The sequence below is a fragment of the Ctenopharyngodon idella genome, chromosome 18, assembly GCF_019924925.1.
Source record: "Ctenopharyngodon idella isolate HZGC_01 chromosome 18, HZGC01, whole genome shotgun sequence".
Classification (NCBI taxonomy): domain Eukaryota; kingdom Metazoa; phylum Chordata; class Actinopteri; order Cypriniformes; family Xenocyprididae; genus Ctenopharyngodon; species Ctenopharyngodon idella.
In genome coordinates this window covers 15,940,171-15,966,532 of record NC_067237.1, presented here as the reverse complement: position 1 = coordinate 15,966,532, position 26,362 = coordinate 15,940,171, and the positions used below count along the sequence as shown (strand labels likewise).

Sequence of the window (26,362 nt, the reverse complement as noted above, 5' to 3'; positions counted from 1 at the left end):
AATCCAAATTAAACCCTGCGGCTCGTGACGACACATTGATGTCCTAAGACACAAAACGATCGGTTTGTGCGAGAAACCGAACAGTATTTCACCTCTAAAACACCACTATGTCCAACTGCCTTGCGCATCCGGTGTGTGAGGTCTGAACGCGCTCTGACAACAGAAGTGATGTCTCACTCATTGAAGTATAAGCGCGAGACATCACTTCTGTCATCAGAACGCGTGTTCAGACCTCACCAACCGGATGCGCAAGGCAGTTGGACATAGTGGTGTTTTAGAGGTGAAAAATGATATAAATATTGTTCGGTTTCTCACACAAACTGATCGTTTCATGTCTTAGGACACCAGTGTGTCATCACGAGCCGCAGGGTTTAATTTGGATTTGTCTGTGCTTGTTTTTTTGACTCTTATAGATGGAATTACCATTGACAAGCATTACACGACTGACAGACCGCAACGGTTGGAGTTAAAAATCATCATTTGTGTTCTACTGAAGAAACAAAGTCACCTACATCTTGGATGTCCTGGGGGTAAGCAGATAAACATCAAATTTTCATTTTCGGGTGAACTATCCCTTTAATAATATACAGCCAATACTCTAGTAATATTCAAGCTTTTTTTTTTTTTTTTAAAAAAAGCACTGACAATTACATTAATATTAACCATACAAACTACAAATTCTTTCTGTCCGTATTCAGCGTGTACCTGTGTTAACGTACATAAATTGTGTTTTTGGGAAATGACTACAAGCAGTTTTTTTGCATATCCGGCATAAAGATCCGCCAAATTAAACAGCACATATTAATGTCTTACTCTGCATAACCTTTTTCCGTATCCCTTAATCCTACCCAATACCTAAACTTAAATGGTAAAACTACCTTACTAACTATTAATTAACACTAAATTAGGAGTTTATTAAGAAAAAAGTTGTAGTTAATAGTCATAATGTGTTCCCCATTCTAAAGTGTTACCAGAGCATCTAATTGGAAGTTAGAATTTGTAATGGCAGCGTTCATTGTTTATGCAGGAAAACGTTTATAGGAACTATGAAAATGTTCCTCCAGGACAAAAGCCCCTAAAAATACTTAGTAATCACTGAATGTTGTCATCAAGTACTTGTACAACCCCATTTTCAGAAAAGTTGGGACATTTTGTAAAATCCAATGAAATCAAGAATCAGTGATTCGTAAATTCTATTGACTCTTTATATAACTGACAAATGTACAAAGAAAAGTTTTGAAAAGATGGTTCATGGCTCACCACTTTGTGCCAAATTTCATGAGAGAATTGTCAAACAATTAAAAAAAAAAAATCACATTTCTGAATGTAAGATTGCAAAGAATTTATTAGGGATGCCAATTGAAAAATGGAATTTCAGTTTTGGCCAAAATAGCTATTTTCGGTTTCAGGTTGAAATGGTTTTGGAGGGCCGAAATTAGTGACAAAACAGAGGTTTAATTACCGCTTCTCTGATGTCACATTTTGACTATTTCGTGCACACAGCATGGATAAGCTACAGCAGTTAAACATGGCAGCTGTTGTGATGGTAGCTCTGGACTAACCATGTTAATTTCTCGATTTTAATCTGCAATGAAACGGTTTCTTATATCTAAAGATCTTTTAGTCTGTGCTGTTTTAATCTTAGATCTAGTGGTAAATTATTCCAACTTAATCTGGTCCTAGGAACATCTAACATCATCTGACGTGATGACTCTGTGCTTTATTTATGAAGAAAATGGGCTAAATATGAAGGTGCCAGATTGTGTAACACTAGTATACTACAGTACAGTACACAGAGTTAGACATAATGACTTTCCTTAGACATAATGATTTTTATACTGTATAAACGGTATATTCTATCCCCTACCCCTAAACCTACCCATCACAGAAAACTTTCTGCATTTTTTCATTTTATAAAAATATAATTTTGTATGATTTATAAGCTGTTTCCCTCATGGGGACCAAAAAAAAAAAAAAAATGCCCAAACAAGGTCTAAAATTACTGGTATTGCCATCCTTGTTGAGATTTAGTGTGTGTTTACCAGGACCACACACACACACACACTTTGAAAATTGTGGTTATCATCTAAGATAATTGCTTATAATGTAAAAAGAATTCATTACATTTCGTTATCCATATCAGAAATTGCAAATAAGTTCTATAGAAACTATGCCTATAGAATCAATATCTATAGAACTCTATAGGTGTACCAAATGATTAATTGATTAACCATTAAATTCAGTTGAATTAAATAATAGACAAATGTATTAAACTGAACGAAAAGAGATGCAAATCAAAAGTTTAATAGTAATTGCATTATGAAAGGCTGTTACTGTGAATAAAACATTTATATAGATGAAACACTTATTTTGCTTAGTGAAAGGATACTTTGTGATTTTGTGTATTGTACTAACACAATTGAAAATATGCTGAAATGTTTGGGGAAAAAGGGCACTTTTGATGATATGTTGTGATATTAGTACTAAGAGTTTTGAAAATTTACCATTTGCTTGTGAAAATTGCACCACAGCAATTAAAAAAAAAAAAAAAAACTGTAAAAGAGTCAATCAAATCCAACAAATTTTTAGCCAGTAAGTTAGATGAACAACAGACAGCTTGTAGACTACACAGTTACATTTACTTCAAGAAAGCTATTCAAGGTCTATAAACTTATGTTATGTATATTTGAATAAATCAGTCATGAAAACAAGTTATTACAGTTTATTGTTGTTGTAAATGTTTGTAAAACTCAGTTTAGCTATTTGAGTGTAGATTATTAAATAAGGTTGATGAAATAATTGATTATTTATTTTGGTTTTTGGCCAAGTACATCCTGAATTTTCATTTCTGATTTCAGCCCATTTTGAAGCATCCCTAGAATTAAATTCTTTTACCATCAACCATACATACTATTGTGAAAAGATTCAGGGAATCCAGAGAAATCTCAGTCAGTGTAGACTAAAGCAAGGCAGGACACCTCTATTGAGTGTGTGTGACCTTTGAGCCCTCAGATTGCATGAGAAACCTCATGCTGCTGTGTTAATATAGCCATATGGGCTTGGGAGTACTTTAGAAACCTTAGTCCATCTTAGATCAGGGGTGTCCAAACTGCTTGTCCTGGAGGGGCCATTGTCCTGCAGAGTTTAGCTCCAACTTGCCTCAACACACCTGCCTGGAAGTTTCTAGTATGCCTAGTAAGACCTTGATTAGCTTGTTCAGGTGTGTTTAATTGGAGCTAAACTTTGCAGGACAGTGGCCCTCCAGGAGCAGGACTGGACACCCCTATCTTAGATGGTTCAAAAGACAATGGTCTTTTGTGTGTACTGTGGTCAGATGAGTTTCCAGTTTCATAAGCGACAAGTGCAAAAGCAAACATCTGTCTTGGTATGGAGGTGCATCTGTACAAAAGGCATGGGTGACTTGCATATGTGTAAAGTCAATGTCCATTGACGTGGAGGTGTATATTGGAATTGTACATATAGAGACATGTACTGCCATCTAGGCATTTGCCCAAAGCCGAATGCAATGTTCGGAAAGGAAATGACATGTACTGTGAAGCCCCTAAAGGGAATAAATATGAGAGGGGAGGAAAAAATATATTTAATTGCTTTATCTTGCAATTATATAGTTGGATAATTGTACTATATATTTAGCAGGCTTCAGGGAGCCACTATTAAAGGGTCATGAAACCCCAGAAAAATGCATTTTCCTGCGACGCGACCAGAGCAGAAGTTTGGGTGCATGTGGATTGTTTTGCTGTAATCTACCAGCACAAATGGAAAATATGTTCGCATCAGATTGCATTACAGCGGAGAATTCAAATGTCACAAAGTGCTGTTCATTCACCTCTGCGTTCGGACACGCGAGCCGTGTGTATGTTTCCCTCAGCACAGCTAGCACATGAGTGTTGTTTGTATTTTGCCCGCGATGCGGTCTGAACTGGAGTTTGAATACGAACACATGATATATGATATACACGCGGAGCGCGCATATGATCTGTTTCAGCACGCAGCTCCGTGATGAGTTTAACAACACTAGCCACGTGGATTATAGCTCATATACAGAATAAAGTATCCGTGTTTAAAGTTTTTATAGACATATTTCACATATTCTCCTGCACCAAACACGAACCAGCATGGTGTATGAACGCATATTTCATCAAGTCTTCTTCAAATGAATTATATGAGCAAACTGGACACTGATACAGTGGTGTAGCCTATCTGAACATGATGACACGATTATTCTAATAGACAAAAGACTGATTTAGATTGAAATTTCAAAGAAAAATGGGCAAAAAATAAACTATGTCTTTATTCTTTCTGTGTTAAACTACGTGTTGTTTATGAGACTGCAGTGCTCATAAACGTAATCAAAGTATTATTAGCCCTTTTAAATATTCTTTCGCATTTCTCCCTTGTGCTTGGGAGTTTGTTGTCATTTTTCTCCGTGCTAATATATTAATATTCATTAGTTTGTGTAATAAGTGTGTTGTAATGTCTGTGTTTCATTGGTTGTTCTCTCCTCTCTTCCCCCCCTCTACACTCCCACTTTTCCAGAGCTTTACACGCCAATTTTCACAGAGTTTTTAAGCTTTGAGGTGTGAACGACCAGGGTAAAAAAAATATGTGGGGTATTGAAATCGCTTTTGAACGTGAGCTCGCTTTTTACTTTCACTTTCGAGATTCGCGATCACATGTACTCTGTGTATAGTAGGGAGCGGCGGTACTTACTTGCCACACATTTTACAAGATTAGATATTTGTCAGTGGTGCTCAGGATCTGTAAACCATTCACCATTTTTCTATCAGCCATCTCTCCTTACTCTCTCTGTGTGGTAAGTGAAATCTGGGGCCATATTCATAAAACATCTTAAGGCTAAAAGTAGCTCCTATCTTGCCAATTTAGGAGAAACTCTTAAAAATAATGGGCGTGTCTGCCCTAAATTTAGGACTCCTACAATTTTTCTTTAAGAGTATTTCACAAAGCATTTCAGCACTAAAACTAGCTCCTATGTCTGTGAAAAGTTAGGAGTAGTAATGAGGACGCCTAAGTCACTAAGACCAAATCAGAAATCACTAAAATGGCCGTTGCCGGCAATCTGCCTCATCAGTCCACCCAAAGACACTATACACAACTGAGGCAATAGAGATAGAGCCTTGAGTGCTAAGCCTTTCTTCATAAATGCATTAAGTATTTTGATTTATAGGTTTTAATCTGTGATGACATAACATAAATGTTCATTTATGTACAGATAAAATGTATTGAATGATGGAGAATAAAACATTGCAGTCAAGTACACGTCGGCTATGTATATATATGCCTCCTCTCAAGCTGATTAGATAAACCATTTGAACGTGCTCCTCCCAAACTTTATTTATAAAACATAATTTATTGCTTGAATTCTGCAATCTCTCAAGATGTAGACATGTAAGAGGCTGACAATTAACTGAACATATACCTGTTTAAATAGTGGTACTTAGCCTGTTTTAAAAAACTTTATTTGAATATGACAACAATTTTATTTTAAAATCTTTATTTGAATATGGTAACATGATACTTCATTCTACAATATTTCTATGAATAAATAACTGACAGAGACCCCTCCCCCATCAGCCAATCATTGTGTGCATAGTTAGTAAGTGTGTTGACATCATCCATAGAAATGAGGTCAACCCCGCCTTTACTCTTATCTCAAGACTTCTGTCTATTCCTTAGTAGTAAAAGTTTATTTCAGCAACTTTGTGAATAGGTTTTAAAAGAAAACTCTTAGCTAAGAGCTTTTACTGCCATTTAGGAGAACTCTTAGTGGTAAGATAAAATGTTTTGTGAATATGGCCCCTGATGTACTGTAATGTGAAAGCCTACCACTAGCAAGCCCATAATTGTGTCCTTTTAGGGGCTCTGTAGAATGCATTATTCATTTTCCATGCCTTTCCAAATACAGATTTAGGCTTTGGGCATACCCCTACTTCCATCAAGATCTTTTCCTGGGAAGCAAGATAATGCCAGTCCTCACTCTGCTCGTGCTGGAACATAGTGGTTTCTTAGACACACTATACCTACAGTCTAGATCTGTCTCTTATTGAAAATGTATGGCTTATCATGAAAAGGAGAATCAGAGAACAACGACCATGGACTGTTGAGTAGCTGAAGTCTTGTATCAAGTGAGATTAGGCAAAAATTCCACTTGCAAAACTACAATTTCCAAAAAAATAAAGGTTAAAGAAAAGGAATGAATCACAGACTGTTAATTTTATTGCATTTTACAAAATGTACCAACTTCTCTGAATATGTGTTTGTAAATTTTCCTTCTCCTGATCATCGTTTTAGACTGCGTAATTGTGGTCTAACAGAGGAAAGCTGTTCAGCTCTCGCTGCAGTCCTGAGATCAAACTCCAGTCTGAAAGAGCTTGACATCAGCAAAAATAATCTGCAGAATTCAGGAGTGAAGAAGCTCCAGAACGGATTAGAACACAAAAACTGCACACTGGAGAAACTCAGGTGAGTTCAGTGAACTATTGTTTGTTTGCACTTAACTTGAATGGGTTTTTTTTTATCATAGTACAATTTATGTTTTAACAGCAGTGTTGGGGAAGCTACTCTGAGCTACATTGAACCTCCTTTGTTTTACAATGACATTGTTACAAATAACAGAATAATTGTTAATGAAGAATGTTGTAAGTAAAATATTTGGGGTGTTTAAAACAACTAATTGTAATGCAATTATGGATTCAACGAGTAGGGTAAATTTAGGTTTACTGGGACTATTTTTCCCAGTCATTTCAATGGCAAAAAGTGTCCCAATCGTTTGATTTTGTAAACTATACAAAGCACACAATACTAAAATATAGCCTATATCTCAAACTTACTGTCAAAGTGCAAAATTGCTACAAATGTAACATCAATACAAAAACAAAATATATGCCACTTAAACTGGATATACAGGAGTAATCAAAAATGCAGGTTAAACTCACAGCACATGCGGTAGGCTATTTACTGTGAACAGAGCTGCTCTGAGACGCAAATCATGAGCTGATCACTCTTTGCTTGAAATCCCACAGTAACCAGCCTTTGCCAAGTAATAAGTGCATTACTATACTGCAGTTTTCTTTCAGTTCAATTAGTGATCTATTAGGTTCATTACAAAAATAATGGGATAGATAAAACTATGGTGGTTCATCCTTGTAATTAAAATATAAATACACATTTGATAAAGAGTGCAATAAAGCAGCATAAATAGTACATTTAAAAAGCTGTTATTCACCTTCCATGCACTTTAAGTCTTCAATGTAGACAGCATTCCTGTACGTCCTTTACGTAATCATCAGTCTCTTATCAGTGGAGGTGTTAAGTCGCAAAATGCATGATGTAACAAAGTGTGTAGTGAACAAATGTAGTTTGTTCTCTAGTAAGAAGACAACGCTGTGCTGCTTCAGTGCATTACAGGCTTATATTTCATCAGGATGCAAAATGGAATGTAGCTTTTAGTCACGCTACACTGTTACTTGGAAAAAGTAGTTAGCTACTGGAAAAGCTACAATGTTTTAAAAGTAGCTGAGCTACTGTCCAGATACTGAAAAATGTAGTTATGTTGGCAGCATTGCTACTTGTAGCTAGCTACTCCCCAACACTGTTTAACAGAACAATGAATAAATATATAATATAAATAAAATAAAATTAAAAATATAATACAATCATATATAATCAACTTTTCTAACTTAATGAGTTTTATAAAATGTCTTTTTTTCTAGACTTTCAGAATGCAGTATCAGAGAAGAAGGTTATAAAGCTCTGGCTTCAGCTCTGAGATCAAACCCTTCACACCTGATAGAGCTGGATCTCACAGGAAATGATCCTGGACAATCAGGAGTGAAGGAGCTCGATGATTTACTACAGGATGAAAACTGTGAACTCAAGAATCTGAGGTGAGATGTGATGAAATAACACAAAATAAATATGCATGCTAAATATTCATACACAATGTTCTTTCAGTAATACAATAATCTCCACAAGTTTTGCAGTGGGGGTTGCTGAGTTTTGTTTAGGTACAGTTGTACTGATGGTATTCAGTAGTATGGTATTAAATGTTTCTGACACTAGTTTAATGCCATCAAGTCCAGGTTCCCTTTATCACTGTATCTCTCCACAGCAGTTCTGTGAGTCTCCAGATGTTCATAAACATGCAGTTTCACAAGCCAGTTTTCTCTGTGCTGATGTTTCTCACATATTGCTTAAAGCCATATAGACATTTAAATTAATTCATTTTCCCTTCTGCAGGATTTTGAGAAGTCCTACTGCAGAGGAAGCCTGTAAATATTTGACAGAACTTTTGGGTAAAAACCCATTACTCCTGAGAGAGCTGAATCTGAGTGGATGTGAACTAGGAGACACACGAGTGAATCAGATCGCTGCTCTGCTCCAGGATAAACACTGTCAATTCAACACTCTCACGTGAGTATTTTGTTTTAGTGACATAAAATGTTACATTACATTTAATTTTACTTTTACAGTAGTGGATAATGCTATTTCCTCATTTGTTTGAGTTAGAGCAGTTTTTCTCAGCAGCTACAATAACGTTATATATTAAAATTAAGCAAACTATTAAAAACATACACATTTAGATAAAAATAACTTTCACAGATTGAATATAATTTAAATTATGTATACATTTATGCTTTAATTCCAAAAGCTTATATTTCATATCTACAGAGTTTTTACTTTAAAGTATGTTGATGTGTGCATTAATTTGGTTGGGGATAGAGACCTGCAATACCGTGGGACCCAACGCAATGGAGTGCGGCACGGGAGAAAATTTGATGGGCAAATGTGGGTTGTGGGAGAATAAAATGATTCAATAGAAGCATCTAAAAATAAAATATTTAAAAAGAAATTATTATTCATCTATTGCACAAAAGCAACAAGAACAACTAAAATAAAATAAAAATCGATTTACAAATGCAAGAATAGGCAGAGTTTTTTATTTATAACAGGTTTTTGCAGCATTGAGCAATGTAGCCAACCACAGACATATCTGTTGATTTCTTTTAGAATCCACTCACTGCTCAAAACGCCATAGTTTTTTGTTCAGTGCTGGATTTCCACATGCTTATGAGTCCTCTCAATATAACAAACAAAGTGTAGACATTATAAAAGATTTTTTTGTGCAGTCAATTTCATTGATTATAGCGGAGTTTTGTGAGATGTCAGCTTTTTAGTGATTATAAAGGGAGCGCCCTTTGCATGCATTCTGCCATGCCAAACCATGCGCTCAGTTGCCTATGATTGCTTTTCTGTTAAATTAACAGTGGTTTGTGAATGTTGATGCTTTAATAACAAATATTCTATCAAGAGCGTTTATGCTATGATGTTGTGGCAAGGCGACACGTAACTTGAAACTATTTCATGGAAATGTCATGGACATAGTGATCTATGTAAGATTTTAAGCGTGAATGTTGCAGGTGGGAGCCGGAGAAGGTTTCATATGTTTTCATAGGAGCAGGACAGAATCTGGCAGGAGGGGCTGGGAGCAGAAAAATCTGTCCCAAGCAGGTGTCTAGTTGGGAGTTGTTAAAAAAAAAGTTGTTTTAAAAAACAAAAAAAAAAGCTGCAACGCAATTCAGTGCCTGTTTCCAGAACAAAGCAAATTGTGATGTACCAATTGTTCAGCCACCGATCTTTATCAGCTGATATTTATCTTAATCCCACCCTCTTTTGATTGACAGGACATAATCAGCCCTGATCATCAGCTGTTTTTAAACAATCAGCTGATAGCATGGAAAATCACTTTTACTGGCCAATACCAATTTAAAAAAAAAAAAAAATCCCACCAATGTCTGAAGAAGTATAACAATTTAGGCTCCATTTGATTTGACAGAAAATATGAATGGAATCTTAAGTGCAGAATGATGTCATCAACATTATTGATCTGATTTGGTGGTAGAGAAACTGTAAAAATGTGGCACCCAAATGATGACTTTGACACGGAAGAACCACTTTTGAAGTTGATCTGAAATTGTGTAAACTTTTTTGTATCTTGGGAAAAAAAAAACATTTCCTAACTTATTGACAATTCTGAAATGGAAAATGCTGATAGAGAGAATTACAAATATTTAAAAATCTTAGCTTGATCATCATAGATATGATTCATTGTATTTTCCCTTTGTGTCTTCAGTCTGTGTGGATGTAGTATTACAGAGAATCAGTGTAACACCCTGACTAAGGCTCTATTTCCAAACCTTTCACACCTGAGAGAGCTGGACCTCAGTGGAAATCAGCTAAAAAATACAGGAGCAAAGCACTTATCTGGTGTACTGAAAGATTCACGCTGTCAGCTGGAGAGATTGAGGTGAGGAACATTCACATACAAGAATCAAAATGCTTAAAATTACTTTAACATTATATACCTGTCCTCTTATTTTTTGTGAAAAATTATTCTCATTAGTATTTAGTGATCTGGTGAAATAAATGACAGGGCTGTACATAAACTTTACTTTAACATACAAAAATTGCTCATAATCAATATTGAAAATAATGAATTTGATTATCGATTAGTCATGTCTGCACACTGTGCACAAAAATCATCCACCTGTCACATCGCTTTACAGTAGGGAATAACCCATTTCTTTGGACAAAACACATATGGAAAACTGCAGAGAACACAGAGAGAGCTGCTGTGGGAAAGGTGCACAAGTCAACTGAAACACAATAATGCTTTATGTCAAGCACTTTTGCATAAGCATTTACTGTATCTTGCCTTGTGCAGGTGGATGCTTGGAAGCACACTGCAATGAAACGAAAACATTTTGCTGCACATTGCATTTCTTCCACTTTTGAAATTCAGTCTGTTTGTGACTTCTGTTTAATAAATTAATGTGAGCTTTTTTGCCTATATTTTGATGTGTGTGGATCCCTATTTTTCATTCTTCTGTTTTTGATTTGTTTTTGATCCATGCACCTGAAAATTATACATTTTTAAGAATTAGTATTTATATTTTTTAATCTGATTAAAAATATTAAAATGTTTTTTTTTACAGAATTGTCAGTCATCAAAATATTTCTTAGTTGGATCCCTACTTAAAGGCCCTAACTATACACAATTACATAGCACAAGTATAAAATGCCTGTTACTGTTACAAAAACTATAAATAGTGCAGTTCATCATGCATGCTATGTATGCATGTTAATTATAATTCCATTGTTTCCCTTTACTTAGACTCTAGTGACCTACCATATTTCAAACCTTTTCAGGATATCATAAAAGGTCTTTAACATTGTTTTGCACCATTTCTTTGGCAAAGTTTCTGTAAATGAATTAAAATTGAAAGTGCAATATGGCTTTGTGACCTTATCAATTTGCAAAAAAATGTGATTCAATTAAATATGTATATAGCCTGCTTGAACTATGCATTTCAAAGTGAAATGTGCACTTTGTTGATGTGATGAGCTTGTGATCTGGTGTTTTCCACATCTTAGAACTGCTCAGATCACAGTGAATGAATCCAGTGAACTCCATCTCTGTGTCATGTAACGGTTAGTGGAAACAGCACGAAGACAAAGGAGAACAATAATAATGGAAATTAATGACAAAAACTCAAGCAATCAGAACAGATACTCACACTAACACGATTTAACAGATGAGAACGGACAGAGAATGAGGGAGAATACAGTGTATAAATAATCAGGGAAATAAGATAATTGACAGAATAGGTGAATGGAATCAATAATCAGACACACTGGGAAACTGGGTCACAAGGAAACACAATGAAACATTTGAACTCTGACGCTCTGCATATGCTGTGAATTTATTGTGTATTTAGGAATGTGGTGGACACAAGTTATGCATTATTTTCACATTTGTGTAATTTCCATAATTTTTGTGGGCAGATTATTACAGTATTTCACTAGATTTGTAATGAGACACATTTATAAATCTGTTTTCAGTTTTCTGACTAAATACAAGCTCAAGAGTTTATCTAATGCAAGTGAAGAAATTAAAAAAAGTTTGGTAATTTTCCTACTGTAAAGTAAAAAATATATACATTAAGAAATATACATTTTCATTTATTATACAGTGCATTTGATTTACATTATATAAGCTATTACTGTCATATGAATAATAATAATAAATAAATACATAATAATGATACAACCCCATGCCCAGAAAAGTTGTCATATTTTGTAAAATGGGATCAAATCAAGAATCTGTGATTCAGTTCTCTTTAACTTTTATTTATCTAACAAAAGTGCAAAGAAAGGATTTTTAATCTTTTCACTGACTAACTTAAGTGTATGCTGTAAATATAAACAAATTTTGATTTTGATGGCTGCAACACACATTTAAAAAAAGGCTGGAACAGAGGATATTAGGCAGGTAGTCATAATGTTTTTGCTTTTTTTTTCAGTGAATGTCTCAGTGTACAGTCCTCAATAATGATCTCTCCCTCTGAATGTCTTTTTTTTTTTTTTTTTTTTTTTTACGAAAGGGATGTGACTTTACAGAATAAAGAGTTATCTTCTTTTCTTCTGTCTTATTTTCTTGCTCTTTCTTTCTCATAATGTAGGTTAAGAGGCTGTGATATGACAGATAAAGGTTGTTCTGCTGTGACTTCAGCTCTGAAATCAAACCCGTCACACCTGAGAGAGCTGGACCTGAGCGGGAATGAACCAGGAGACTCTGGATTTAAAGACCTCAGTGATCTACTGAAGAATCCACAATGCAAACTGGAAAATCTACAGTTAGTATCATTATACTTTACAGCACTTACAGTGTGATGAAAGTTTACTGTTTAGTTAGTTTAAGACAACAGAGCTTAGGTTACATTGTGTATACTATAGCATTTCACCTGAACTGCAACTGCATTTCCCTATTGGTCACATTTTATTTTAGGTGCCTAACTAACCAGTAATTGCATTAAATTTAATTTGATTCAATTCAAAAGTCAATGTACTAATTGTGTACATGTTGTTCTGCAGAAATGTTATGCTATTCACATCTGCTATAACAACAGTTTCCAGCATACAGAACTAGTGTGACAGTGTTAAAAATAGTCCATGGGAACTATACACTCTATGACAGATAAATGCCTACTGTATCTATTTAACTCTTTACTGCCACCTAGGGCTGTCAAAATTAACTTGTGAATAACGCATTAGCGTAAATTAATTTTAATGGCACTAATTTTATTTCCGTGCAATTAATGCAGCGCGCATTTACTGTTTGACCCGTGGCCTAACCCGTAGTTGGAGAAGTAGAGATGCAGCCATATGGGGCCATACACAACATGTATAAAAATGCATGGAAAGTGCAGCCACGCCACTTTCTCCTTCTTTCCAAAGCGCTTGCACTCCCGTGGCATCTGTCGTTGCTATGCAACCATGAACTGCGCTCTCCACGACGACAAGGAAATTTCAGCAAAGGATAACCCCTTATTTACACTGCATGTGCCTGCAATGCTTGTGTTTACACCAGCCGCACCGCAGCACATTTTAAAAGTGTCCCAGAAGGCGCTAAAGATACGTCACTTGTAAAAAAAAAAAAAAAAGCGGAAAGTGCAGCTGTGACACTTTCTTCTTCTTTCCAAAGTGCTTGCGCTCCTGTGGCATCTGTCGTTGCTATGCAACCATGAACCGCGCTTTCCACAAGGAAGTTTCAGCAAAGGATAACCCCAATTAATTTCTAGCCCTTGCATTAGCTCTACTACTAGATATATTTATGGAGATGAGAAATAACCCGCCCTGTACAGCTATGATCAGCAGTTTGGCTAAGCTTTCAATGTTTTGTTACAGAAAAAAAATTAAAGATTAGAGATAAAAATGTGTGATTAAGTTGTGATTAGTCACGAGTTAACTCATGACAATCATGCGATTAAAAACTTTAATCTATGGACAGCCCTAGTGCCAACATTTTTGATAATTTTCACAAGTTTCATGGCCCTCAGAATATTTTTTTGGATGAATATCTGCACATACAATATATCAAAATAAAGAACAGAGCCTCTGATTTTAAAGAAACAACGACAAAATCATTTGATTCTAGCTTCATGCATTCTTATTTTATATGCTGAATCTGATTAATGTTTCGATGATCATGTTAGTTTTTTATGTATGTGATGAAAACATCAATCACTTGTTTCTGCTGCTGCTTTTATACTAGAGATTCTGTACTCTTCCTTTCTGTAAAACAGTAAAACATGGATTGCTGGAAAATTCTGGGGAAAAATAGTCGGGAAAGAGAATAAGATGGCATCATGGATCTGAGTCATTGTTCTTTGTGTGTTTTTTTTTTTGTTTTTTTGTTTTTTTAAATCTTCAGATTGTGTAAATGCAATATTCAAGAGAAGCAAAGAAGTTTCTGTAAATTAACTAAAATTGAAAGTGCAATATGGCTTTGTGACCTTATCAATTTGCAAAAAAATGTGATTCAATTAAATATGTATATAGCCTGCTTGAACTATGCATTTCAAAGTGAAATGTGCACTTTGTTGACGTGATGAGCTTGTGATCTGGTGTTTTCCACATCTTAGAACTGCTCAGATCACAGTGAATGAATCCAGTGAACTCCATCTCTGTGTCATGTAACAGTTAGTGGAAACAGCACGAAGACAAAGGAGAACAATAATAATGGAAATTAATGACAAAAACTCACACTAACACGATTTAACAGACGAGAACGGACAGAGAATGAGGGAGAATACGGGGTATAAATAATCAGGGAAATAAGATAATTGACAGAATAGGTGAATGGAATCAATAATCAGACACACTGGGAAACTGGGTCACAAGGAAACACAATGAAACATTTGAACTCTGACGCTCTGCATGTGCTGTGAATTTATTGTGTATTTAGGAATGTGGCGGGCACAAGTTATGCATTATTTTCACATTTGTGTAATTTCCATAATTTTTGTGGGCAGATTATTACAGTATTTCACTAGATTTGTAATGAGACACATTTATAAATCTGTTTTCAGTTTTCTGACTAAATACAAGCTCAAGAGTTTATCTAATGCAAGGGAAGAAATTAAAAAAAGTTTGGTAATTTTCCTACTGTAAAGTAAAAAATATACATTAAGAAATATACATTTTCATTTATTATACAGTGCATTTGATTTACATTATATAAGCTATTACTGTCATATGAATAATAATAATAAATAAATGCATAATAATGATACAACCCCATGTCCAGAAAAGTTGTCATATTTTGTAAAATGTGATCAAATCAAGAATCTGTGATTCAGTTCTTTTTAACCTTTATTTATCTAACAAAAGTACAAAGAAAGGATTTTTAATCTTTTCACTGACTAACTTAAGTGTATGCTGTAAATATAAACAAATTTTGATTTTGATGGCTGCAACACACTCCAAAAAAGGCTGGGACAGAGGATATTAGGCAGGTAGTCATAATGTTTTTGCTTTTTTTTCAGTGAATGTCTCAGTGTACAGCCCTGAATGATGATCTCTCTTTCTCTGAATGTCTTTTTTGTTTTGTTTGTTTACGAAGAGGATGTGACTTTACAGAATAAAGAGTTATCTTCTTTTCTTGTGTCTTATTTTCTTTCTTTCTTTCTTTCTTTCTTTCTTTCTTTCTTTCTTTCTTTCTCATAATGTAGGTTAAGAGGCTGTCATATGACAGATGAAGGTTGTTCTGCTGTGACTTCAGCTCTGAAATCAAACCCGTCACACCTGAGAGAGCTGGACCTGAGCGGGAATAAACTAGGAGACTCTGGATTTAAAAACCTCAGTGATCTACTGAAGAACCCACAATGCAAACTGGAAAATCTACAGTTAGTATCATTATATTTTACAGCAGTTACAGTGTGATGAAAGTTTACTGTTTAGTTAGTTTAAGACAACAGAGCTTAGGTAACATTGTTTATACTGTAGCATTTCAACCGAACTACAACTGCATTTCCCTATTAGTCACACTTAATTTTAGGTGCCTAACTAACAAGTCAATGCATTAAATTTAATTTGATTCAATTCAAATTTCAATGTACTAATTGTGTAGATGTTGTTCTGCAGAAATGTTATTCTATTCATATCTGCAACAGTTTCCAGCATACAGAATTAGTGTGACAGTGTTAAAAATTGTAAGGAACCCTGCATCGGCCCAAAAACGGAATCCGACGGCCTGGGCGAAGGTTAACGCGTGTATGTCTTTTCAGCGCCTCTGTGAAGTTTATTTAATTTCACTCTTTTAATCTGACTCCAATTTCAAATGATTCTCATTCTTAGGTTGTGTTTCCAATTAGAAATGAATCATTGGTTATGCATTAATTTAGATTTTTGATTATTCTGATTATCTTATATCTTCAATTATTCGTTCACTGCAGTCCCGGTATCGCTTTAGAAAAGTCACTTCGGCCGACTTGAGTGCTCTTCTCGGACACAAACTTGTCAGTTCTGACCTTAAACATTGGAAGCAGGGTAAATATCTACCTTTAAGTCGGTCGCGCTCTGCTTACTCGTAACAAAAAGCATAGTTTTTATATATCTACGAAAACTGCAACTTATTTAAGGCAGCGATAGTCAGAAATCGAAATGGACTTAATTGATGTGCCCTATGCTCCATCTATTAAACCTTCCGTATGATCAATCCTGAACACAGATTTGTGGTAATACCTTCGCTTTAATCTACTAGAAATAATGAATCAAAAATAATACAGAATAAACCAAATATAACATTTTATTTGTCAAGTAAAAATGTATCATGCCAATTACATTACAGTTAGACAATTAGAAGCCAATTCAGAAATAATGAATGCATAACATCAATTACCCAAAGAAATGCATATACATACAGTGATGTGTGAATGTCTTCAGACATTCGCCCATCTCTGCACGGGGGCTTCTGGCTACAGATGATCCCCCATGACTGCTTTGCACTTTACCTTATATGCAGACCAGAACAAAGGGTTGTAAATATTTATTACACCAACACCTGTTTTGGGGGAGAGGAGTGGGTTTTTCAACACCCAAAAGGAGAACAGAATTATCCTTAGTTTTCAGTCTTCTTCATAATACCAGTGACTGCTGTGAAATTGAGACCATTTTACCAATCGCACTGAGACACTTAAAATGATATCAAACATGAAAGGAATAAACAATAGATACACCAGATACATTATACTTCTTGGAGAACTTTCAGTGACTTGAGTCAGGGGGAAAGGAAGGAGAAGGAGGGTGTGTGTGTGTGTGTTGGGGGGAGGGCTATTGCATCCTGTAGATGTGTGAGGGCAAGGCGTTGTCCTATGCTATTTCTTTGAGATCTTCTCTCCAGATGAGTTTTATTGCTTTATTGCAGGGTGCTTGATCTCAGTTTTTGTCCTAGCAGGAAAATCAAGTCTTACAAAATAGTCCATGAACTATACACTCTATGACAGGCTAAATGCTTACTTTATCTGTCTATTAACTCTTTACTGCCAACATTTTTGATCATTTTCACAAAAGTTTCATGGCCCCCAGAATATTTTGTTGGATAAATACAATAACATACAACATACAATATATCAAAATAAAGAACAGACCATCTGCTTTTAAAGAAACAACAAAATCATTTGATTCTAGCTTCATGCATTCTTATTTTATATGCTGATTAATGTTTGATGATTATGTTGTTATTGTTTTTTTGTTTTGTTTTTTGTATGTGATGAAAACATCAATCGCTTGTCTCTGCTGCTTCTTTTCTAGAGATTCTGTCCTCTTCCTTTCTGTAAAACAGTGAAAACATGGATTGCTGGAAAATTCTGGGAAAAAATAGTGGGAAAAGAGAATAAGATGATATCATAGATCTGAGTCATTGTTCTTTGTGTTTTTTTTTTTTTCAGATTGTGTAAATGCAATATTCAAGAGAAGCAGTGTATCTCCCTGACTTCAGCTCTGAAATCAAACCCATCACACCTGAGAGAGCTGAACCTCAGTGGGAATGTACTAAGACATACAAGAGTGAAGCATTTTTATGATCTACTGAAGGATTCACGCTGTAAACTGGAAAGATTGAGGTCAGTATATTTACTTACAGCAAATAAAATACTGCTTTGGTATTTAAATGAAACGGAATGAAAAGTTTTTCTCATTTTATCCCATTGCAGGTTAAGATCCTGTGATATAACAGCTGAAGATTGTTCTGCTGTGACTTCAGCTCTGAAATCAGACCCATCACACCTGAGAGAGCTGGACCTGAGCGGGAATGAACTAGGAGACTCTGGAGTTGATAATCTTGGTTTTGTGCTGAGCAGCTCACAGTGCAAGCTGGAGAAACTACAGTCAGTATCATTAAACTTTACAGCAGTTACAGTGTGATTTAAAGTTCAGTATTTAGTTATTTTAAGACAACAGGACCAGTCACATTGTTTATGGCACTGTGTCTTTTGGCATTTCCTTGTCTAAAGAAAAGAAGTACAGTGAGCTAATGGACTGATGGTTCAGTATGTCTATCAGTAGAAAGTTTCAAATGCTGAAATCTGACAAACTTAGTTACATGGTTTTTACAGCACTTATGGTAATTTTTATAAAATCTACTTTTAAAAAAGGGGTCATGAAATGTCTTTTATGAAATGTTTTTAGAGATCTTATGTTTGTGGATGTTAGCCTATGAAGTTAGCCGTGTTTTTTATACAAAAAAGTCATAGGCTTCTGGTCTTCTGGTTTAACCAAAAATCTTCTGTACTGCAGCTTTAAGTAAAATTTGTATTAGTGATGGTAAACTACACAAAAATGACTTTAATTTGTCATTTATTCAATATTTTCTTCATTTTTATCACGTTAAAACTCTGAAAATAGTCTATTTAATTATATTTCTAATAAAATTTGTTGATTCAGTTTTTCAATCAGTTTCTTAATGTATGTTTATAACTCACAGATGTTTTGAAAATGATTTGATATATATGTTATAACTAGTTTCCTTCTAGTTATGCTCCTCTCATGGTTTATGGTTCTGTAATTAAGTTTCCATGTTTTTTGTTGTTGTATTTTACTGTATGACACTCACTCATGGTGAATTTACATTCATCTGAGCATTTGTTGTTTCTCTTTGTCCTCAGTCTGTGTAGCTGCAGTATTACAGAGAAACAGTGTCTCATCCTGACTCAACATCTGTGTTATAATCTTTCACACCTGAGAGAACTCGACTTCAGTGGGAATCAAATAGAAAACAAAGGAGTGAATCACTTATGTGAAGTACTGATGAATCCACGCTGTAAACTGGAGAGATTGAGGTCAGTAACATTCACATACAATACTCAAGATGCTTAAAATCAATTCTACATAAAACAGTTTATCCAAATCACTTTCACTCAATATCTCATGAAGAACCTGAGTTTACGTTATTTGTATGGATAATAATTTTCTCTAGTGATGTGTTTTGTGATCTGATGAAAGCAGGGTCTTAAATTGATACCCACCAAGTACCAAGCGCAGGTCAGTTTTGGCCATGATTTCATAATCAATTAGCTTTATATGTGCACTGTGGCACAAGGACCCTCCGTCAGTCAGTAACTTCACAGTTTTGAAAAATGTATAAGTATGATAATATGATTTTAGCCACAGAGTAAACAGCAGTGGAATAACTGCATGAGTTGCCTGGAACACATGCATCAAACCAAACAGAGCTTACATAAAGTAAGGAGTGCAAAATAAATAAATAAATAAATTACATTAATGTGTAATTTAATTAGCTGATATTAGTAATTAAATATTAGTAGACCAGATGTGAAGCATGTGTGAAACATTTTCTAAACAGCTTCTTTATTCTGCAGCACTTTATCTTCTTGAAGAATGACAGAATTAAACAATAGCCTTGAATATTTAGTGTAGCTTTGATGAGCAAATCAAGCAACTGTGAATTTTCCCATCAGATCTGATATTGATGTAAAATTCATATATGTGATTTTCTCTGCCACTGAATGTCTCTCATCACATGGATTCCTATTGAGATGACTGATTTTTCCTGGAAAAGTTTGCTGAAGGAAAGGCAAACATGAAAGTAAAAAAAAAATTTTTCTTCTGTCTGTGTGTCTGTTTGTCTCTTTCTAGTCTAAATGAGTGTGGCATCACAGATGTGTCTTCTTTAGCTCAGTCTTTGACAAACACAAAAGCACTGCAGTTTTTAAAAGAGCTTGATCTGAGTAAAAATAACATCGGATCCTCCAGGCAGCAGCTCATTGACCTGATAAAAGACTCAAGCTGTAACCTGAGGTGAGTAAACATCCTTTTGTTGCAACAGGTGCATAAGTGCTAGCATGTTATCTTAGCATAGCGTAAAAACACAATAATTTATCACATTAATATCATGTTTTTGTTCAATATAATGCCAGTCAAATGTTTAAAATAACTCCCTTCTGTGATCTGATGTGGCATCTTATTACAGAATGATGTGAAAAATACATTCATTTATAATATTCTATAAAGTAATAAAGTCTATACTGTCTATTCCTGTGTCCTCATAAACCAAATGGCATAAAAAACATACTGTGTTTGTTTGTTTGTTTGTTTTTTGAAATCCAAAAAAATGCAGTACATTTTCTGTGGTTTAGGGGTATGGTTAGTGTAGGGGAGAGAATGTACAGTTTTTCACAGAATAAAAACAATTATGCCAATAGAATCTTCCCATAAAACATGGAATCCCAATGTGTGTGTGTGTGTGTGTGTGTGTGTGTGTGTGTGTGTGTGTGTGTGTGTGTGTGTGTGTGTGTGTGTGTGTGTGTGTGTGTGTGTGTGTGTGTGTGTGTGTGTGTGTGTGTGTGTGTGTGTGTGTGTGTGTGAATGACCGTGTTCATCAGCCACCACAGAAGACCATTTTTGACCTAGGAAAAACCCTGAAATATTGTTTAGAAATGTTTGCTTAGGAGGAAGTGTGTGTGCCAAATGATGTAAAATCAGTAACTAATCTGTTTACAGAAATTTAATGTTAGTTACAGTCTATTACACTTTGTACTGTAATCGAAATATAATAATTAATTTGCAACTTGTTCCACTCAACACTGATTATTTTCTCTTCTAATTCCTCCTCACAGCCTAGAGAAAGAAGGCTGGTCTAGCTGGAACACTGCTGCAAACGTGTTCAGTGGCATTGGTGGATTGTTTACTTGGTCTAAAGCCCAGGAGGAACCTGTGAAATCAACAGCACAAGAAAAGCCACCATCAGATGAAAGATCCTCAGAAGGTTCTTGCTATAATACTCTAATAAATCAATACAGTGTGTGTATGACGGTAATTTTAGCAAGATGCTGCTAAAAAGCAATTCATAAATAGTAACAATGCAAAACCCACAGCTGTTATGAATTCAAGCTGTTTATACCTGTATTGTACAATACATTAAAACAGCTTCAAATAGCTTTAACAAATGTACAGTTTATTATACTTGCTCTTGTTCATTAATAGAAACATACACACACATTGTGATTAATGTTGAATGATTATTGTCAATTTAGTGTTCATACAAGATATTTTGCTTTTTTACAGGTAAATTAGAGGAGGGAGAAAAGCAGGAGTTTCTAGTATAAGACCTTCTTCATAATGATGTTGGGATTAAACTCATCCATAATGAAGAAATTAAAACATTGCTAACTGTAATTGTCCAATTTAGCAATTAAATATATTAAATGATATAAACAGTCTAAAATTAAAATTACATTGTGTGATACATAGGCAAAGATTTAAATCAGTCCTATGTCATATGTATTGTATATATCATTATTATTTTACTTTGATATGTTTTACAATTATATTCTTCTTACATGATATATACAGAATATTTATTTTTCTTTTTATTTATTTTTATTATTATTTTTTTTATTTGAATGAAACTGTCTCAATGCATAAATATGTCTCTGTACATAAGACAACAAAGCTTTGACTGACATACAGATAAAGCCTGTTATCCCACACCAGCCCAGACTAAGATTTAATACTGACAGCATTCATGTACCCATAATTCACCGCATTTTAAGTTGTATCTTTCGCATTCACTAGTCTAGATATTCTGTCCAGTGCTTTTTGTTCAGCAATTATAATTTTCTCAATTGCCATTGTATTTTATTTTTTTATGTGTTAACATATTGTGTAAATATACAAGTAAAAACTTGATTATTTTATTTACTTTAAAAAGTTCATTAGTTCAGTACCCTTCATTTCAGTGTAACTGGTATTAAGATGCAACAGCAGCTACAGAGAGATTCTGCAGTTTCTCAAGCTCACCACTAGAGGTCAACACAATATCATGTGAAGAATAAGCAAACGATTTTATCATATCACAAGCCCAAAACTGTAAAAACAGTGCTGTACAGCTATTATTTGTCTTCCTTTATAAAATATGATTTAACATTTTCGCTGAACGATACATTTTTATATTAGTGACCATGCTGTCGATCTTGTTGTCAATTGTTTTGTTGCATTGTTAAAAAAAAAAAAAAAATCACAAAAACAAATTTCTCAAGATTTTGCCTAGATTTGATGTCTTTCTTGCTGAGATTTTGCTTGTTGTGAAATCTCTTAAACTCATTGATAATAATAAGAATAACAAGTTTTTTAAGACATGGTGATATTATTCATACTGATTGAGGTGTTATTGTTTTTGTTTGTTTGTTTTTATTTTATTTTTTTTTTATTGTATTTCAATGCAGTGCTTTTTTCTGCAATTAAAAAAAAAAAAAAAAAAACAGTTCTGTACAGCTCTGTCTGTGATTGCTTTTCCTGCTGTGATCCATTATTCCACTCTGTACTCCACTATATTTCCTGATCATCACTGCTGAGACTTTCCCAGCTACAATGAGTATGAATGAATTGTAATTATTAGAATGAATTACAACTATTATACAGGAATCACTTATTATGCAGGTGAATTAGATACCTTACATTTAATCTACCAACATTTGATTTGTTCATAAGACCAGGAGGCCAGAGGTCAGTATATAATAATTAAATAGTATACCGTATAATAAGCCAATTATACACACATCCAGCAGCTAATGTAAATATTTCCTCACATTAAGAAATTGCTGGTAAGTTGTTTTATTCACACTCTTCCATTCATTTGAATTTCAAATCAAACGTGAATTCTGTAAGTTCACATTCAGAAACCTTGAACTTAAAATAAGATTAAAAATTAGGCTATTAGAAGACTTTTAAAACCTCTGCAGAAATCAGCAGTTAGCCTTCTTCGTGGCTTGTAGTCTAGCATTACTGATGCCCTAAAGGGTATGGAAGCTGGTTTCCGCCACTAAATAAAAAATAAAAATAAAAAGGTTATTGCAACTTCTTATCTCGCAATTCTGAGAAAAAAAAAAAAAAAAAAAAAGAATAATAATGGGCCCAAATAATAATAAACTTGCAATTCTGACTTTTCTCACAATTGCTAGTTTATATCACAACTCTGACTTTATATCATGCAATTCTGACTATATCACGCGCAACTCTGGCTTTATATCACACAAATAAAAAAAACTTATAACTCACAATTCTGACTTTATAAACTCGCAACTGTGAGGGAAAAAAGTCACAATTACCTCTTTTTTTTTTTTTTTTTTTCATTTTTTATTCCATGGCAGAAACAAGCTTCCATAAAAGGGACAAATAGTGATGCGATAGAGAGAGAGAGAGAGAGAGAGAGAGAGAGAGAGAGAGAGAGAGAGCTTTTGTACGTTAACTGGAAAACTTTTGCAAAACGTAGCTTTGCATTCTCTTACATTAGTACTGAAATATAGTTTTTTTCCCTCTCACATTGTATTTTTACTCAGAGTTTATTGGGTAAACGCAACAGTTTTGCGAGAGAACGCACGTTTGCACATGTACATCTGCAACTGCAAGACATCTGCTGTGTTCAAACATCTGATAGACGTCTTTAATATGTCAGTTTTACATAGATTCTAAATCATAAACATCTTGAAGACATTTTCTAAACATCTGTTTGACATCTGACAGGAAACATCCTTTAGACGTATTGCAGTTGAGCAAACACTCAAAAAATACATCTTCCAGATGTAAACGCAGATCAATTAGATGTATGTGTGCTATGGGGTAAATATAAAAGCATTGAAATATAATTTTTCCTCCCATCTAATTTTTTTTTTCCATCACCATATCCCCATATGATGATTCAAATAATATAAAAATAGCATTTCTCACAATATGAGACGAATAAAACATCCATAGTACAAACAGAAATAGCATCAGTTTTTGTAGTGAACATTTACCAACAGGTATTAAAGAAATACTCTACTTTCCTTTATGAAAGACAGTAAATGAACTAATTGTGATACATTTTGTATGGGGAAGTACAGTTAAGATTTGTAGACCAAGGATTTCAATCAATCGAAGAAAATTTTACTTCAAGAGCAGAAGTCAGCTCAATTCTTTTAAAGAGATTACATCTGCAAACACACAACTCTTCCTCAAGGTGAAGTTTCTTCCAACAAGTCTGTCTTTTCCCAGAACAGAAGAGACACAAAAAGACTTTAACGCAATATTTTTATTTCTTCTTTTTCATCATTCTTAATAAATTTGAATTCTAACTTTTGTTATAAGCTCATTGGAATGTGTTTATGTGCAGGAAGGAACTTACATCGTTTCTAGTAGAAGAGAGTGAAAAACTACTCAAACCATACACACACTCTATTCTACATTTATTTTAATCACTCACTACTATTACTCCATAAAAAGAAATCTAAATATAAATGGAACAAAATACAATAAATAAAGTATAATGATTTGAATAATATTGTGAAGTAAAATCTTATATTTTACGTCCCATGTTATAATTATGATTTGTTTTGGGTATGGTGTTTTTTTCCCCTCCCCTTCTTTTTTTCCTCTGTCTTTACTTTCACTTTCAGTAGGCGACGCGGGTACCTGATTGGTCTATTCATCTGTCAATCATGGTGACGACAACGCATGGCTTCACCAATGAGGGCGCGCCATGTGATTATAAAGAGCGCATCAGGGGTGCATTTCCCAAAGCGAACTGTGGTCGCAAGTTCTGTCGTTATCAATAGAGTTCAATGGGACTTACACTAACGATGCTTTCGGGAAACACTAGTTTAGTGACACATGCTATCTTTTGTATTTTTGGTTTGTAGTAAAGAGTAGTTTATTTAGGGCATCTTTGGCGCTGAAGATTTTTCTTTTTATTTAATTGAGGGGTTTTCTGTAAATATTGATAGTTGAGTTAGATTAGAAGTTTTTTTTGTTTTGTTTTTGTTTTAAGTAAAATTGGTTTTGTTTTGATTCTTTCTTTGATTTGGCACAGTCTCGTTCTTTTCTCTTTTCCCCGTTCTTTTGTGAACATTTTGCTTGGTTATAAGTTGTAAATTTATGTAAATAAGTATCCTAGGTAAATTTTTTTGTCCCGTTTTTCACTGGAATAAGGTTGGAATAATATTTTGATATGGATCAACTCTATTCTTAAAACTTTATCTGAGAAGTATTTTATAGCTACAATTTTGTTTTTATGGATATTTTGAAAGGATACTGGGTGATTTTTAGCAATGTAATGTGTATGGCACAAATGGCATTTATAGTCCATATCTAATATTTTCCAATGTCTTGTACCTTTGACGGTGTTACACTCTAAAGAATGCTGGGTTAAAAACAACCCAAGCTGGGTTAAATATGGACAAACCCAGCAGGTTGGGTTAAAGCGCACCTATTATGCCCTCTTTCACAAGATGTAATATAAGTCTCTGGTCTGGTCAAGTGTCTGTGAAGTTTCAGCTAAAAATATGGGGGTGAGCAAAAACATGCCGTTTACTCTATTACTATATGGCTGGCTTAAAATAAACCCAAAATTGTTTGAAAAAAAAAAAATGGCTGGGTGAAAACAACCCAATCCCTGGGTTTGTCCATATTTAACCCAGCATTTTTTAGAGTATAACCATGGTGGATGGGAACATGCATGGAAATGATATGAAGATGAGGTTATGCATAGTAAAACTAGGCATTGTATAAGCTCCATATGGTGATTACAGGGAGGAGATGCGCATACGCACAATCTTCCGCTGACTGAGATTAATTTTTAAAGGGATTTTTCATAATCACTGGCTTCCAGCAACAGCCATACACCACATGTTCCTGAGAGAGAGTTGAGTTGGCAGAAGAGTGTCCTCTGAACCAGCGTATTCAGCACCCAACATTCTCACCTGAGCTTACGCTAAACCTGCATCATATGTTGGGTCAGAGGTCCCGATGTAAGCTCAGGTGAGAATTGATGAATGCAGAAGTGCGCTCCAGTACATGACAAAACTGATAAAAATATTTAATGAGTATAAACAGCTATTTTGAATAAATAAGGACACATTATGGACCCTGATGGTGTTACAGCTTCTACAGCAGCTGACCAACCAAACACTGATATGTTGATGGAAACCAT

At 34.6% G+C, this 26,362-nt stretch overlaps 1 protein-coding gene across 50 annotated transcripts in view; it reads left to right on the top strand.

The window, feature by feature from the left end:
* LOC127500029 (uncharacterized) overlaps nt 1-23,357 on the top strand; it is a 162,447-nt gene extending 139,090 nt beyond the window's left edge. For 46 of the 50 annotated variants that reach the window (XM_051870862.1, XM_051870860.1, XM_051870858.1 and 43 more), the window contains 12 exons: nt 6,331-6,501; nt 7,752-7,925; nt 8,278-8,451; nt 10,172-10,345; nt 12,561-12,734; nt 15,612-15,785; nt 17,829-18,002; nt 18,093-18,266; nt 19,044-19,217; nt 20,035-20,196; nt 21,015-21,163; nt 21,463-23,357. In XM_051870862.1, coding sequence (XP_051726822.1) covers nt 6,331-6,501; nt 7,752-7,925; nt 8,278-8,451; nt 10,172-10,345; nt 12,561-12,734; nt 15,612-15,785; nt 17,829-18,002; nt 18,093-18,266; nt 19,044-19,217; nt 20,035-20,196; nt 21,015-21,163; nt 21,463-21,503 — 1,915 coding nt within the window. In that variant the 3' untranslated portion in view covers nt 21,504-23,357. The remainder of the gene's footprint in view (nt 1-6,330; nt 6,502-7,751; nt 7,926-8,277; nt 8,452-10,171; nt 10,346-12,560; nt 12,735-15,611; nt 15,786-17,828; nt 18,003-18,092; nt 18,267-19,043; nt 19,218-20,034; nt 20,197-21,014; nt 21,164-21,462) is intronic. The other 4 variants (XM_051870886.1, XM_051870878.1, XM_051870855.1 and 1 more) reach the window with 3 other exon arrangements.
* The last annotated feature ends 3,005 nt before the right edge of the window (nt 23,358-26,362 follow it).